Source organism: Chenopodium album, chromosome 27 (genome assembly GCF_948465745.1).
Source record: "Chenopodium album chromosome 27, dcCheAlbu1.1, whole genome shotgun sequence".
NCBI classification, from domain to species: Eukaryota; Viridiplantae; Streptophyta; class Magnoliopsida; order Caryophyllales; family Amaranthaceae; genus Chenopodium; species Chenopodium album.
Window position 1 is genome coordinate 13,033,843 of NC_137860.1, and position 16,308 is coordinate 13,050,150.

Here is a 16,308-nt window from a genome sequence, read left to right on the forward strand (position 1 = left end):
CACGTAACTCTTACTAGAACTCCGGCTATGACCAAAACAAGTTGACTCTTATGTAGGATACGGGAATAAAAATCCGAGTTGACTCAAAATTAAAAAAAAATCTGTGACTTGACTCAAATAAAAAAGAAGGGTTAGATAAGAAAAAAAAAGAGAAGAAAGAAAAAAATAAAAATAAAAATGTGCACACATAAGCACATTGTCACGAATGATGCAATGAAGTTCTCAACCTAAAGTCAATATCTATGTTCCACTATGGTCAAGCTTATTTGGGTGTCAAAGGGTACCATCGTTAAGAGTTTGGACGCGTTAGCAAGGCAGCCTCCCTTGAGGATGTATGCCAACGGGCGGCTCCGCGAGTTCGTGATAAAATCAAACTCGACTCCATGGTTTGGGTGGATTTAAAAACTCGGATGAACCCTTATTGCCATGAGCGTTTTTGGGTTGATAGAGCTTAAATCCCTCGGGCTAACCACGTACGTAGAACACGTACTATTGTGGAAAAATAGGTAACCTAACATGAATATGCATATGTGACCTCTATTTATAGGGAAAAAAGAGGGGTCAAATCAAGAGAAGATAAGAATTCGAATCGGATAAAACTCTTGCGATAGACAACAGTTTTTGCGGTTTTTGTTTTTATCATATCTTTAATCCATAAATTGGAATAAGATGAATAAGATATCGTTGGAAAGCTCATGAAGTCTACTTTCTAATCCAATTAGAATCGGATTAAAATATTTTGTAGAATAAAAGATATGGCCGAAATAGTGGGACGGTGTCAGTTTTGAATAGAGTTTCGTATTTCTTTTATATCTTTTTCGTTATAGCTTGGAATTAATATTATAATATATCATTGGAAAGATAATTTCAAGAGCTATCCAACCATCTAAGAATAAGATAAAAAAAGTGAAGCACAAAAATAATTTCTGACTATCTTTGAACGCCTTTCAATTCTAATAGAATTAGAACTTTCAAAAAGAAAAGTTTTATTCAATTTCAAATGCTTTAATCTTATCATTTCAAAAAGGATAATTAAGATCTTTTAGAAACTCATAGAAGCTTCCAATTAATCCTAATTTGATTAGGAATGAGATTAAATCCTTTTGACCCTCCACATGATCATTGGGTCGTAGGTAAGGTGGGCTTAGGTTCGGTTTAGACCCAGTATAGTATTTTGGACATAACTTATTCGTTATAACTCGGGTTTGGGTTTATAATTTATCGTTGGAAAGCTCTTTTAAAGCCCCATCCAAATGTTAAATCATTAGACCCATATTATGGACCAAAATAAACTGATCTAAATGTATTTATAAAATGGACACGAAATGAATGATTTTAATGGACACGAAATGAAGAAAATAAGTTATGGTTTGGGAAAATGGGCTATGAATTGGATTGTTTATGAAATGTATTGGGAATGAACATGGATTTAAGCACTCTAAAGATTACATAATCAACCCGACCAATAATGGCGGTAAAAGGTTGTTCATCATCGAGTTTGGTTTTGGGGAGACATTTTTAGGTGTCTACATCCAGGGTGCTGTCGATGATGAAGAGGATGTCAGGTGTCCCAATCCCAGTCCAAAGAGAAGCTCCAGATGGATTCGCTGCAACGCCATTTTGTGACGAGCTGGCCATGGCTCGGATTCCAAGAAGAGTGTCGCTCCTGACGTTTACGTCGCTTTATGATGGGACGACGTGCCCAGAGCAGCATGTGGAATATTACAAGCAGCGGATGTGGCAAGCCTCGATTCCGTTCGATTTTTGTGAAGCATGCATGTGCAAATCATTCGGTGCGACGCTGACCGGTCCCGCCCTCAAATGGCTCGGCAAGCTCGAACCAGGTAGTATAACCAGTTTTGCTATGTTAGTTAACAAGTTTTATTCCCATTTTGAAACCACAGGCAGTTCGACAAGCAAACTAGCGATATGTACCGGATCGTCCAAGGGCCCAGAGAAAGCGTCAGAACCTATTGGTCCCGATTCAACAAAGAGAAGGTGTCGATCAAGAACGTCGACAACAGGACTGCCATCGAAGCCTTCCTTCGTGGATTGCATACAGATTCAGATCTATACAAAGATATGGTCAAGTACCCCTGCTCAACATTTGAAGAAGTCAGGACAAGAGCTGTGGTCCAGATGCGCTTCGACGAAGATATCGCCAACCGCAACTCCTATCCGAATGCCAGAGGCCCGTCCGACCGTAAAGCCCCAACCAACCCGAGAGGATCATGGCGACACCAGCCCTACGAGGCATCAGGTAGATCACGTTCTGTTAATGCTGTGAAGGTAAAACAGGTCCTCGATGCCCCGCAGTACCCCGAAATATCGGAGTATGGATTCGACGTTAACATCGTGGCGGTGGTCAAAGAGCTGGAGCCCTTAGGCAACAAAGTGCGCTGGCCGATGAAGGGCAACAAGCCTGAATCGGAGAAGAATATGAGCAAGTGGTGCGAATTCCACAGTGACCATGGCCATAAGACAGAGGATTGCTACGCCCTGCGTAGAGAGGTCGCCTTCCAGTTGAAGAGAGGTAACCTCAAGCATTTGTTGGGAAGGAAAAACAGCGCCAATGCAGGATGCCCCAAGCCATAAAATGCGACGAATGGTCCTCCAAAACCACCCGAAACCAAGGTAACAGTTAACGTTATTACTGGTGGTTCAGATATTTGTGGACTAACATATTCTGCAGCCAAAAGGATCGCAAAGTCTAGCATAGATATTGCAGATGTTCCGGAAGAAATTAGAGATCCCAAGGAAAAAGTGTTGGAAGCAATGGCGATTACATTCGATGACGACGACATCAACAAAATCAACCGAGAACATGAAGACTCTTTGGTAATTTCGCTGATCGTCGGGAATTGTTTGCTTCGAAGGGTGCTGGTCGACGGAGGCAGCTATGCAAATGCCCAGTTCCGGAGCACTATGGATGTTGTGGGGCTGAAAGATAGCGACATCACCAGAAGGTTAACAACTCCGGTCGGTTTCAGCGGCGAAAGCATGTCGACTCTCGGAGACATAACCTTGCCAACCTATGCAGGAGGCCTAAACCCTCAAACAAAATTCAACATCATCGACTGTCCCTCAGCCTACAATGCCATAGTGGGCAGACCATGGATTCATCGACTAAAAGCCATCCCCTCAACCTACCACCAGTCAATCAAATTCCCAACCCCGTGGGGGATCCAAGAAATAAAAGGAGAACCCCGCGAAGCCAAACACTGCTACAAAACAACCCTAAAATCTACCATGAGAACCGCATAGCAATTACAGCATGGGCCGACACCAAACATTCCCAACGACCTCGAAATTGACGAAATACCATTGGACCTTGAAAAACCAGATTAAACCGTCCGTGTCGGAGGCAACCTAACACCTGAACTAAAACAAACCCTCCTAGCCTTTCTCCGAGAGAATAAGGATTGTTTCGCCTGGTCTCATGAAGATATGACTGGAATAGATCCAAGTATCATCTCGCACAAGCTGAACGTCGATCCGCATCACAAGCCTGTTAAGCAGAAGCGTGGAAAGTTCGCTCCAGAACGAAACAAAATCATCAACGATGAAGTACAGCAGCTGATCGACACCGGAAAAATAAGAGAGGTCAAATATCCAGACTAGCTCGCAAATGTGGTAGTCGTCAGCAAAAAGAACGGCAAGTGGAGAGTATGCATCAACTTCACCGACCTCAACAAAGCGTGCCCTAAAGATCCGTTCCCCCTCCCGCACATCGACGCCCTGGTCAACGCCACAGCTGGTCACGAACTCCAAACGTTCATGGACGCCTACTCCGGATACAATCAAATCTTAATGCACCCAGACGATCAAGAGAAGACGACCTTCATGACCGACAAAGGTATATATTGTTATAAAGTTATGCCTTTTGGACTAAAAAATGCAAGTTCGACGTACCAGAGGCTAGTAAACAGAATGTTCAAGGACCAACTCGGGGACACGATGGAAGTGTATATCGACGACATGCTGGTTAAATCTAAAAAGTCAGAAGATCATGTCGGGCATCTTCGTCAAACCTTTGAGGTATTACGTAAGTATGGTATGAAACTAAACCTTACTAAATGTTCATTTGGAGTATCTGCTGGTGTAGGCGTCGCTCGAAGTGCGTCTACGTTAAAGCATGTGTGAATATGCTTGGAACTCATAGGAAGTGGGAATTGACATATACGATTAGGGACAACGATTAGGGACAAAGCAAAGTAGGGAGCCGCCAACAAGTTTTTCAGGAACTTGTAAACCGTTCACGGATCATAAAAGGCAACCACGATTAAGGGACACCGATAGGCAACAACGATTGACCCGTGAAGGTTACACCCCATTCATAATCCATGAGATTACTAACTCCATATGGTTCGGAACCGCGAAAGGAGGATCGGGGATGATGGTACGAAGTGAGTCATGGAGTCACATTCGCCCGTATTGGCCTCTACTCGATTCTTATTATGAAAAGTATTCCTGCGATCTCAAAGGCATGCAAACAAAATTCAATTCGCTCCAAACTATTATTATGCTAAATTGGTTTAATATTAATGCACACATAATTCTAAAAATTTGGTGATCACTTCAATTTAATATAAAATTAAAAGGATCCTAAGCCGGTTGTCCAAATTATCTTATTAGGTGTGATTTTCAATCACATATTCCCTTTAAACATGCAATATGGTGATCAAAATAAATAATAGAATCATTATTAATATAAAAACCAATTTAATCATAATTCCTACAACATTAAAATCGTTAGAAAAATAATAATAATGAAAAGAGCATGATCCTTACTTTGAATCTGTTTGTTTGCAACCACAAAATAATAAACGAGTTAGTAACTTCAAGGAAATAATGAAGCAATAACTAAATTAAATTAAATACGATAAGGTTGATTTTGTGGCCAAACCCTCAAACGATTCTACCTTCCACGCCTTGGCTTAAGGACAGAACCTCGAGTAAAATACGGACTCCTTTGAGTGCTTGAAGAAGGAATTTTAAAGTGAAAAGGGTAGGCTAGTGTTTAGGTTAATAGCATAGAAGAGAGAAAATAATAATAATCAAATTCTGGTTGCCCCGTACATCAGAAATGAGGGGATATTTATAGGGAAAATGTGCTGAGGGGGCACACGGAACCCTAAAATGATAAAAACCCTAAAAAAGTGTCCCGTGACAAGGTCAGACTGTACCGTCAGACGGTACACTTTCCCGTGACGCGGTACAGTTTTGGAGTGACGCGGGAAATTTTCAGAAAACGGAATGAAAAACGCATTAAGGGTTTACGCGGAAAGGACACGGAACATCCCGTCTCACGACAGACCTCCCGTGTCACGGGAAGTCCCACCGTCAGACGAGAAGGGTTCCCGTGACACGGTCAGACTGTACCGTGACACGGTCACTTCCAGTCCATTTTCCGTCTAAATTCATTTTATAACCCTAATTTCTTTCGGCTTTTTAAGTGTCGATTGATAATTTCGGGCTTTTTTCTGACTTTTATTATTCAGGCTAAAATAAGAAAATAATAAAATAAAAAGGTTTGGGCTTAAAATTAATTAACAAGCTTGGGCTAAAATTAAAACTATGCTTTTACCAAACATCAAGACTAATCCATAGACCTTTCAAAATTATGAATTTAATAAAATACGATTTTTTAAGCACTCTCGGGATTAAATACTAAACCCGACCAATAGTGGCGGTGAAAGGTTATTTATCATCGGGTTTGGTTTTGGGGAGACATTTTTAGGTGTCTACAAAAGCCCCCACTTTGACTGAGTTTGTAGAAACGTCAGTTTTCGAAAACGATAGTCAAAGTAGTCGATAGGGACGGAGAAAGATTTAAGATGTTCTGCGATCCTAAATCACTCTGTATACGCCGATACTTACAGAAAAATATTAGTTCTACAGATAAAAGAGTAAAGGGATAGAATGCTTATCTGACGCCAGTGTATCGGTGACAAATGAGTTTGGTAGCTTCCTATTCTTGAAGGAATCCACCGGATGATACTTTCCATGCTTGAGGAAAGTCGACAGATGATGTTGGCAGTTTTCTATGCTTGAAGAAACCCACCGGTTGAGATACTTTCCATGCTTGAGGAAAGTCGAGAGATGACAATTTTCCATGCTTGAGGAAAAACTTGTCTGATGATGAAATTGCAAGTCTATGTGTATCGAGAACCTTGCGCCATGAAATGATGGTGGTTCGATTGTCCCCGAACGTGGGCTGTAGTTGGTTCGCTTGTCCCCGAACGTAGTCTGTAGTTGGTCCGCTTGTCCCCGGACGTGGGCTGTAGATGGTCCGCTTGTCCCCGGACGTGGGTCGTAGATGGTCCGCTTGTCCCCGGACGTGAACGGTAGATGGTCCGCTTGTCCCCGGACGTGGGCCGTAAATGGTCCGCTTGTCCCCGAACGTGGGCTGTAGATGGTCCGCTTGTCACCGGACGTGGGATGCAGATGGTCCGCTAACGTGGGGAAAACTATGTCGTTGAACTAATCCTCCCTACTGTCAAACAAATTTATAATCACTCAACTACCTAAATACAAGTATATAGGTAAGTCAAGGGTCGAACCACTAGGAACGGTTATGTTCAAGTATTTCTAATTAACGCCTAAGCTAGGTCGAAGTCTAAGGTGAAAGTTAACGCTATTCTACTTTCTAAATCAAGAACCAAACAAATGAAACACTAGAGAATGGGGATCAACATGCATTCATGATAATCAAGGTAATTAGGGAGTCAAGCAATCCAAGCTATGCAAAGACAAATAGTAGGAGCAATTAGGGGCATTAAACTAATCATCCTCACACTCTCTAACATAGATTTCTCTAGTGCTAAACAATATGAAGAAACATAATCAAATACTCAACTAATTATGATCAAATTGATATCAAGTGGTCATGTCAATCAATTCAATCATGCAATCAATGCTAGCAATCATGGTTAGCTACTCCAATCAAACTTATGCAACATGCAAACCTCTATGAATCAATTTAATCACAACACAAGAACTACTCAAATTCCCAAATCAATCTCAATCCATCAATGACACATGTTTACCCAAACCCTAGCAAGTAAACTACTCAAGAAACATCATCATCAAATCTACTATCAACTATAGAAAACAAGAATCAACAAAATATCAAGAACAATTACTCTAATCAAACATCAAATAACAAAATTAACCAAACAAACATCAAATTAAACAAAACAATTGAATGAGATAGAGTTTAGAAATGCTCATTGAAAATTAGGAAGATCTCCAACACAATTGTCACACTTGCATCTTCAATCTCTCAATCACCATTGAAATTCCTCACTTTCTCTCTCTAAAACTACTCCTAATCTAGAGAGAGAAGCTCTCAACCTAAGAGAGAGAAAACTATTCTAAAACTAAAGAATTACATCAATGAAGAATAAAGAAAACTAAAAACTATATAAACAAAAGGAGAAAAGAAGCTTAAAATCGTAAAAGACCCAGAAACCCGCGCCCGCGGAGAAGAACGGACACCCCGATAGCCGCGCCCGCGGCTCAAGCCCGCGCCCGCGGTGCCAAGTCCCGCGCCCTCGGGGATCCCTCGAGACAACCGCGGGTGCTTACTGCCCAAAAACGGCAGTTTTGGAGCTGCAGCAACCCCGCGCCCGCGGGTACTGTAGCCCGCACCCGCGGCAGAATTTCATGGCTAACTTTGGAAGGCTGTAACTCTCAATCTATGAATCGTATGAGGGCGTGCGACCTATCATTGGAAAGATATTTAAGTCTAGTTTCTAACCCAACTTTAATCACATTAATCCGAGTTGTAGAACTTGAGATATGGCTGAAACAATGAACAAAGGTCCTATTTGAAACTTTGCAATCCTTCGTTTTCCTTTGTTTCAAACTCAAATTCAATTCCGAAAAGTGCATATTGATGCTAGTGGGTGCTATTTTCAATTTCCATGCATATAGCCCGCGACGTACCTACAAAACAACACAATGAAGCGGAGAAGCAAGAGAAATAGCCGAGAAATGAATAAAATGATAAGAAAACCATTAAAAGCATGCATTTCTCTAAACTAACACAAATTAACCCAAATCGAGCATTATTCTCTATAAACACGACACAAATGACCAAAAACGAGCATAGAAATATAAAGAAAACATAGCCTAAAGGTGCCATAAATGGAACGGATCATCCGCTTGTCCCCGGACGTGGGTTGTAGATGGTCCGCTTGTCCCCGGACGTGGGCTATAGATGGTCCGCTTGTTCCCGGACGTAGGCTGTAGATGGTCCGCTTGTCCCCGGACGTGGGGTATAGTTGAGACCTGCAAAATAAAATTTGCCAAGGGACTCGTATATACTATGATTGACTTGACCAACTGACTTGACCAAGTTTGACTTGACACGACATGACATGACATGTGTACGACTTGTGTGTGTGGGTGTCTCGAGTGAGTGTGTGCACTGACACAAGCAACCAAAAATTCAAAAGCAAAAATTTTTCGTCATTTTTTTCATGAGTGGAGGGTACCGACTTTCTCCCGAAAAAGAAAGACATGAAAAAGATTTTATTTTCAAACTTCCCTCGATGTGAAAATTTTGAAAAAGTTTTTGAACTTCGCCAAAAGAAAATAATGAAAAAGGGGAAGAAGTTTTGAACTTCCTCCTTAAGCATGACGAAATTAATCGTATGAATTGAATTGCTTGTCTTGAAAACAGTTTATGCATGCTGCATGCTCTTTGGCCAGGAGGCTAAGGACAATTACATCATGTGACACGATAGATGAATGAACTTAGGTTATGGAGCTAAGCATCATATATGGTGTAAGAAACGATCTTGAACGTCACTTAGGTCTAGAAGCTAAGCATGTATATAGTCGAAGTGATTATTGCATAATGAACGTTGCTTAAGTCAAGGAGCTAAGCACGATATGCTTTGTATGATTAAAAATCACAGATATATAAATGTACTCAGCACATTATGCGATGCATGAAACAATGAATATTGCTCAGGTCAGGAAGCTAAGCAAGTATACAATGTTTTTTCTAATGAATGTTGTCTCGAAAGATGATGACATGCACAGTGTTGAAACAAGATTTCATGATAGAGGGTTCTTAAAGGGAAGGATGATATGGCTATGTATGTGTTAGTGAAGTGTGTGAAAGTGATACTAAGGTTGGATGCAAAGGTTGTGGTGATGGAAATAGATGCGAGAAAAGTCAAAGATGATGACTCTTGTTGGGTTGGGTAAGCTACGTGATGTGGGTTCAAGCCCCCAAGTCTAGCTCTAAATGGTAAGGGATAAGCATTGGATATTTTTTGACTCAATCATGCATAGATATGAATATGAATGTGGTCGTACCTCAATGTGAGGTTGCCTACGTATCCGTTAGGAATCAGGCCAAACGTAGCTCTAGCCGAACTTTGCATAAGTATATATGTACACCTCAAAGAGGTCTTTCAAGGGTTGTAATGTGGTTAAGCTAATGGTTTAAGGAAGAAAGGGGTAAAAGGCTCAAGACCCGAGAGAAACCCCCCGAGATGTGTAATTGTGTATTTGAAAACTTTGAATTTGCAAGTTTTATTTTTCACATATTTTTTGCTTTGAAATTCTTTTCTTTCTCTTCCTTTTTTTTCATTCTTTTGAATCAATGTAGGCAATCTCAGATCATACGGTTCATCACTCACTTAGCATTCATGTTTCTCAGGCACGGTACCAAGCACTCGATGAGAGACGCAATTTGAGACGTGTTCATATCGAAGACATTGGAACACTTGCCTTTAGACATTGTTTTTTTATTTTATTTTATTTATTTTATTTTTTATTATTTGAACTTGCTTTCTTACTGTTACACAAACTGCACATCTTTCCATCCCTGGGTTAAGTGAATGTGGGTTGAATAAATAACGTCAATCGTTAGACGAGGCTCAAAGTGGTTGACGAAAAAATGGAATGAGTGTTTGAAAATGTTTTAAAGGAATGAATGGGTTGCAAAGGTGCCTCAAATCATGTGTGCACCTTGTGTTTAGTTCGGCAATTTTTCTTTTTTAAAATGAGAATTGCTATGATCGAGATATAAAGAAATAATGCTCATTTTATTGATGGAAATGGTGAATTAGATAACAAAAATATCAAATTATAGAAAAAGGGAATCTAAACACTAAACTTAGGATGGGAAATCTATGCTAGACTTAAAAGGGCGGAAAGGAAAAAATTATGAAATCTTTCACGAGGAGCTCGTCGCGCGCTTTGTCTTCATTGCTGCTTGTCACTTTTTACCACCTGGAGGGACTGGAAGTTTGTTGGCATCAACAAGATCCTGAATAGCATCCTTCAAATTCCAGCATTGTTCGGTAGAGTGACCCCTTCCTTGATGGAACTTGCAATGGGCATTGGGGTTCCATTTGGCGCTCCTTTTTTCAGGTTTGGGCTCTGGAAATGGCCCAATAGGTGTGATCAAGCCTTGTTCGTAAAGGCGATCAAAGGCCGCATCATAAGTCATTCCTAAAGGAGTGTAGGTTCTCCTTTTCTTGGGCAATGGAGCATCAAGAGCTAATACTTCATTGAGATCAACTTGGCTTATATTGTTGGTAGTATTTTCCTGCTTAGAAGACGAAGAAGAAGGAAGGTCGTTCTTCTTGTTTTTCCAAGTGTTGTTATTGTTACTACCAGCAGTCTTTATTAGCTCGTCCTCGATATTGATGCCAATGTCATATACAGCTTCAAAAGTGTTCAACGGAAGAAATTTGAGATGTTGCTTGTACTTCTGAGTCATATTTTGGATAAAGAGGCGAATCATCTCTTTTTCTTTGGGAGGATCTACCAAGAGTACAGCTGTTTCCCTCCACCTATTCAGGTAAGCAGTGAAGCCTTCATTCTCTTTCTGTTTGAGAATAGAGAGTTCACGTTCAGAAGTTTTACTTTGAATGTTACACTAGTAACGGTTCATAAAACTGTCGGTGACATCTTGCCAAGTCGCAGTACACTTGGCATCTAGGGAATAAAACCATTGTTGGCAAGAGTGTTCTAAGGAGAGAGGGAACACCGTAGGGAAGAGTATTACGTCCAATCCCTTAAGAGCCATGGCTGCAGAAAAAGCCTTCAAATGAAACATCGGGTTATCAGTAGGCTTGAACTTGGGAATGTCAGCGGTGGAAAATTTCTCAGGAAGCCTATCCCTTATGTTCAGAGAAGTGGCAGGTTGCTCGACATAGGTAAACTCTTCAGAGATCTTACTCATCTGTTCTCTGATCTTGTCTATTGCAGCTACAGTGGCATTGCTTTGATTATTTTGCTATACCGTGAGAACCCTGGTAGTGAGTGCTTCCATCATAGTAGACAACCTTTCGATGGCCTGGTTCATATTCTCCATATCTTCCTTAGTGGACATTGGTTGAAAGTAAATGGGAGATGGATTTCGTGGGGATGCTTGTGGTGGTTTTCTTGTACGCCTCTTAGGTATATGAGGTTGGTGAGGTAGCGACTCAAACCGTAACAGTCTACCCCTGCTTCTTGACCAAGTGCTGTGAAATGAAATAAAATCACTTAATTGTTTGACTCAGGTCATTGCTCAAGATAGGAAAGGAAGGAAAAAGACATTTGAAAACAGGTGAGAAAACTCCACTCATTTTTTATTATGACGGAAAAAGGGTGCATGAACCTAGTATACGATCATAAACGACATGGTGCACGACTCAAGTCGGAACATAAAGAAAGTGTGTGGACTATTCTTGACTCGTGAGTGATTAAGTGACGTCATAAGACTTGTGGTATGATCGTATGGCTAGACATGTGAACAGTAACCAAGATGATTGATGCGAGGACACGGAAAACTTGACTGACGCTTTCTTTTTTTCTTTTTTTTTTTTTTTTGGGAAAATCCACCGTGTCACAGTGGACATTCCCGTGCCACGGTACGGTACCCCGTCAGACGGTGCACTGTACCGTGACACGGTCAACTTTTTTTTTTTTTTTTTAAAGGGAGGATACCATTCGACTTTCTCCGAAAAAAAACGACACAAAAACAAGACTTCCCTAAAATACGGTCAAAAAAGTGGTGCACGACTTAAAAGTGTGTGAACACGATATGTGAACGATAGACGCGTGTTTTGACCGTATAGCTAGACATGACACCAAACTGGACACAACATTCGCACAAAAATCGAAAAAAAAGACTAACAAGACACTTTCCTTGGCACCGTGTCACGGTGCAGACTGTCGTGACATGGTAGACTTTCCCATGTCACGGCACTGTTCACCGTGACACGGCAGAACATGCCGTGACACGGTGCGCAGTTCCAGGTCATGGGTTAAACAAAAAGAGCAAACGCATGAGGATTAGCACCAAACATCCACATAGCATTTAGGCACGATGATGTAAAAAGTTCGCAACCTAGAGTCAAAATCTATGTTCAACTATTGGTCAAGCTTTGGGTGTCAAAAGGGTACCATAGTTAAGAGTTTGGACGCGTTAGCAAGGCAGCCTCCCTTGAGGGTGTATGCCAACGGGCGGCTCCGCGAGTTCGTGATGAAACCGAACTCAACTCCATGGTTTGGGTGGACTTAATAACTCGGATGAACCCTTATTGCCGTGAGCGTTTTTGGGTCGATAGAGCTTAAATCCCCCGGGGCTAAGACGCATGTAGAACACATACGGTTTTTCATGAAAATCGAAGGAAGTCGAATGTGGGAAAAGAAAATAAGCCACCGGACTGATTTTAGGACTGCCGTGACACGGCAGTCAGAATATCTGACTGGTGCCTTGTTTTTCTTCGTACGCAATCAAGTTGTTCAATTTTTCCTACGGGACAGATCTAAATTCGACGTTAAAACGTATATGCTTATGCAAAAATGCCAAATTAATCACAGGAATATTTTTCAAGAATCTTTCAAGTCTCATCTACTCATCTCGATTAAATACCGATCACTCAAATTGATAAATAACCAAGAATACTCCCCAGTGGAGTCGCCAAATTGTAGGCGTCGCTCGAAGTGCACCTACGTTAAAGCATGTGTGAATATGCTTGGCACTCATAGGAAGTGGGAATTGACATATACGATTAGGGACAACGATTAGGGACAAAGCAAAGTAGGGAGCCGCCAACAAGTTTTTAAGGAACTTGTAAACCGTTCACGAATCAAAAAAGGCAACCACGATTAAGGGACAACGATAGGCAACAACGATTGACCCGTGAAGGTTACACCCCATTCATAATCCATGAGATTACTAACTCCATATGGTTCGGAACCGCGAAAGGAGGATCGGGGATGATGGTACGAAGTGAGTCATGGAGTCACATTCGCCCGTATTGGCCTCTACTCGATTCTTATTATGAAAAGTATTCCTGCGATCTCAAAGGCATGCAAACAAAATTCAATTCGCTCCAAACTATTATTATGCTAAATTGGTTTAATATTAATGCACACATAATTCTAAAAATTTGGTGATCACTTCAATTTAATATAAAATTAAAAGGATCCTAAGCCGGTTGTCCAAATTATCTTATTAGGCGTGATTTTCAATCACATATTCCCTTTAAACATGCAATATGGTGATCAAAATAAATAATAGAATCATTATTAATATAAAAACCAATTTAATCATAATTCCTACAACATTAAAATCGTTAGAAAAATAATAATAATGAAAAGAGCATGATCCTTACTTTGAATCTGTTTGTTTGCAACCACAAAATAATAAACGAGTTAGTAACTTCAAGGAAATAATGAAGCAATAACTAAATTAAATTAAATACGATAAGGTTGATTTTGTGGCCAAACCCTCAAACGATTCTACCTTCCACGCCTTGGCTTAAGGACAGAACCTCGAGTAAAATACGGACTCCTTTGAGTGCTTGAAGAAGGAAATTTGAAGTGAAAAGGGTAGGCAAGTGTTTAGGTTAATAGCATTGAAGAGAGAAAATAATAATAATCAAATTCTAGTTGCCCCGTACATCAGAAATGAGGGGATATTTATAAGGAAAATGTGCTGAGGGGGCACACGGAACCCTAAAATGATAAAAACCCTAAAAAAGTGTCCCGTGACACGGTCAGACTGTACCGTGACACGGTCAGACTGTACTGTCAGACGGTACACTTTCCCGTGACGCGGTACAGTTTTGGAGTGACGCGGGAAATTTTCAGAACACGGAATGAAAAACGCGTTAAGGGTTTACGCGGAAAGGACACGGAACATCCCGTGTCACGATAGACCTCCTGTGTCACGGGAAGTCCCACCGTCAGACGGGAAGGGTTCCCGTGACACGGTCAGACTGTACCGTGACACGGTCACTTCCAGTCCATTTTCCGTCTAAATTCATTTTTTAACCCTAATTTCTTTCGGCTTTTTAAGTGTCGACTGATAATTTCGGGCTTTTTTCTGACTTTTATTATTCAGGCTAAAATAAGAAAATAATAAAATAAAAAGGTTTGGGCTTAAAATTAATTAACAAGCTTAGGCTAAAATTAAAACTATGCTTTTACCAAACATCAAGACTAATCCATAGACCTTTCAAAAATATGAATTTAATAAAATACGATTTTTTAAGCACTCTCGGGATTAAATACTAAACCCGACCAATAGTGGCGGTGAAAGGTTATTTATCATCGGGTTTGGTTTTGGGGAGACATTTTTAGGTGTCTACAGCTGGTAAATTTTTTGGCTATGTTGTAACACAAAGGGGAATTGAAGCTAGTCCCGACCAGGTCAGGGCCTTAAAAAATGTTCAATCCCCCCGAAATGTTAAAGAAACCCAAAAACTGACAGGACGAATGGCAGCATTGAATCGTTTTATTTCACGATTGTCAGATAAATGTCATCTTTTCTATAATGTCTTGAGGAAAAATAAAGGTTTTGAATGGACTGACGATCATGAAAAAGCGTTGCAGGAACTAAAGAAATATTTAACGACGCCACCTCTCCTGTCGAAACCAAAAACTAACGAAACTTTGCAGCTTTACATTGCCGTCAGTGCTGTAGCCGTCAGCGCAGTTCTAACGAGGGAAGACGACGAGGCTGGGCAGCTCCCAGTTTATTACGTAAGTAAGACACTACTCTCAGCCGAGGTAAGATACACATCCCAGAAAAATTGGTTCTTGCTTTAATCACCGCTGTTAAAAAACTCAGGCATTACTTCGAAACCCACCACGTAGTGGTGATGACTAACTACCCACTTAACTCTGTTTTGAGAAAGCCAGATTTGACAGGTCGACTAGGTGAATGGAGCATCTGTAATACCCGAATATTTTATGATTTTATATATAGTTTATTTTTATTTATTAAATAACTTTTCTAATCTCATATAATTTTTATTTTAGAGTTTGGAAAGTTGTAAAACCCTATTTTAATTTAAATAGGACTCTTTTTATCAACAACTATAAATTATCTTAAACCCTAATAAAGTTATTGTATTTGATAAAAAAAAAAGGAAGAAAGGGAAGCCGTGCAAAAAGACAAGGATACTTCTGGCCGACGCTCCACGAAGATGCAATGCAATACGTAACAAAGTGCGACAGCTGCCAGCGGTTCGCCAACACCGTTCACAAGCCTTCAGAGCCCTTGCATCAAACGTTGACGCCGTGGCCTTTCATGAGATGGGGAATGGACATCGTCGGGAAGCTCCCTGCAGCACCAGGACAAATAGTCTATATGTTAGCACAAACTGATTATTTTTCTAAATGGATTGAAGTAGTTGCTTTGAAACAGGTGACAGACAAGGAAGTTATTACGTTCATATGGACTAACATTATCTGCAGGTTTGGGATCCCGTCAGTAATCGTCTGTGATAACGGGTCGCAATTTATTAGCGACAAAACTCGTTCTTTTTTGCAGAAGTTCCGCATAGAGCTGAGAACATCCACACCTAGGTACCCGCAAGCCAACGGACAAGCTGAGTCTAGCAACAAAGCCGTCATGGAAGCCATCAAGAAAAGACTAAAAGCAGCTAAAGGCAAGTGGGCCGACGAGCTTCCAGCGGTCCTGTGGGCCAACCGAACGATGCCAAGATAGGTGACGGGGCAAACGCCCTTCTCCCTCGTCTGTGGATGCGAAGCCGTCCTCCCAGTAGAAGCTGAATTCCCAACGTCGAGGTTTGGCCTCATGACGGAAGAAAGAAACTAGGAAGAAATGGAAGACAGCCTGGACGCAACCGAAGAATTAAGAGAAACAGCCCTAATCAGAATGGTAGCGCAACAGCAGATCGTCGCAAGAAGCTTCAACAATAATGTCAAGGCCAAGACGTTCCAGCTAGGTGACTGGGTACTCAGGAAAGCGTTCCAGAACACAAAGAACCCAGCAGATGGTAAGTTAGCCCCTCCATGGGAAGAGCCATATGAGAT

General features: G+C 41.0%; 1 protein-coding gene across 1 annotated transcript; it reads left to right on the forward strand.

Annotated features, from left to right (window-relative positions):
• The first annotated feature begins 1,549 nt into the window (after window positions 1-1,549).
• Window positions 1,550-15,979, forward strand: LOC145619698 (uncharacterized). Its single transcript, XM_081674401.1, has 4 exons — window positions 1,550-1,740; window positions 1,905-2,533; window positions 2,666-2,966; window positions 15,727-15,979. Exons 1-4 carry the CDS (start codon window positions 1,550-1,552, stop codon window positions 15,977-15,979), a joined length of 1,374 nt encoding a protein of 457 aa, XP_081530527.1.
• Window positions 15,980-16,308: the final 329 nt, after the last annotated feature.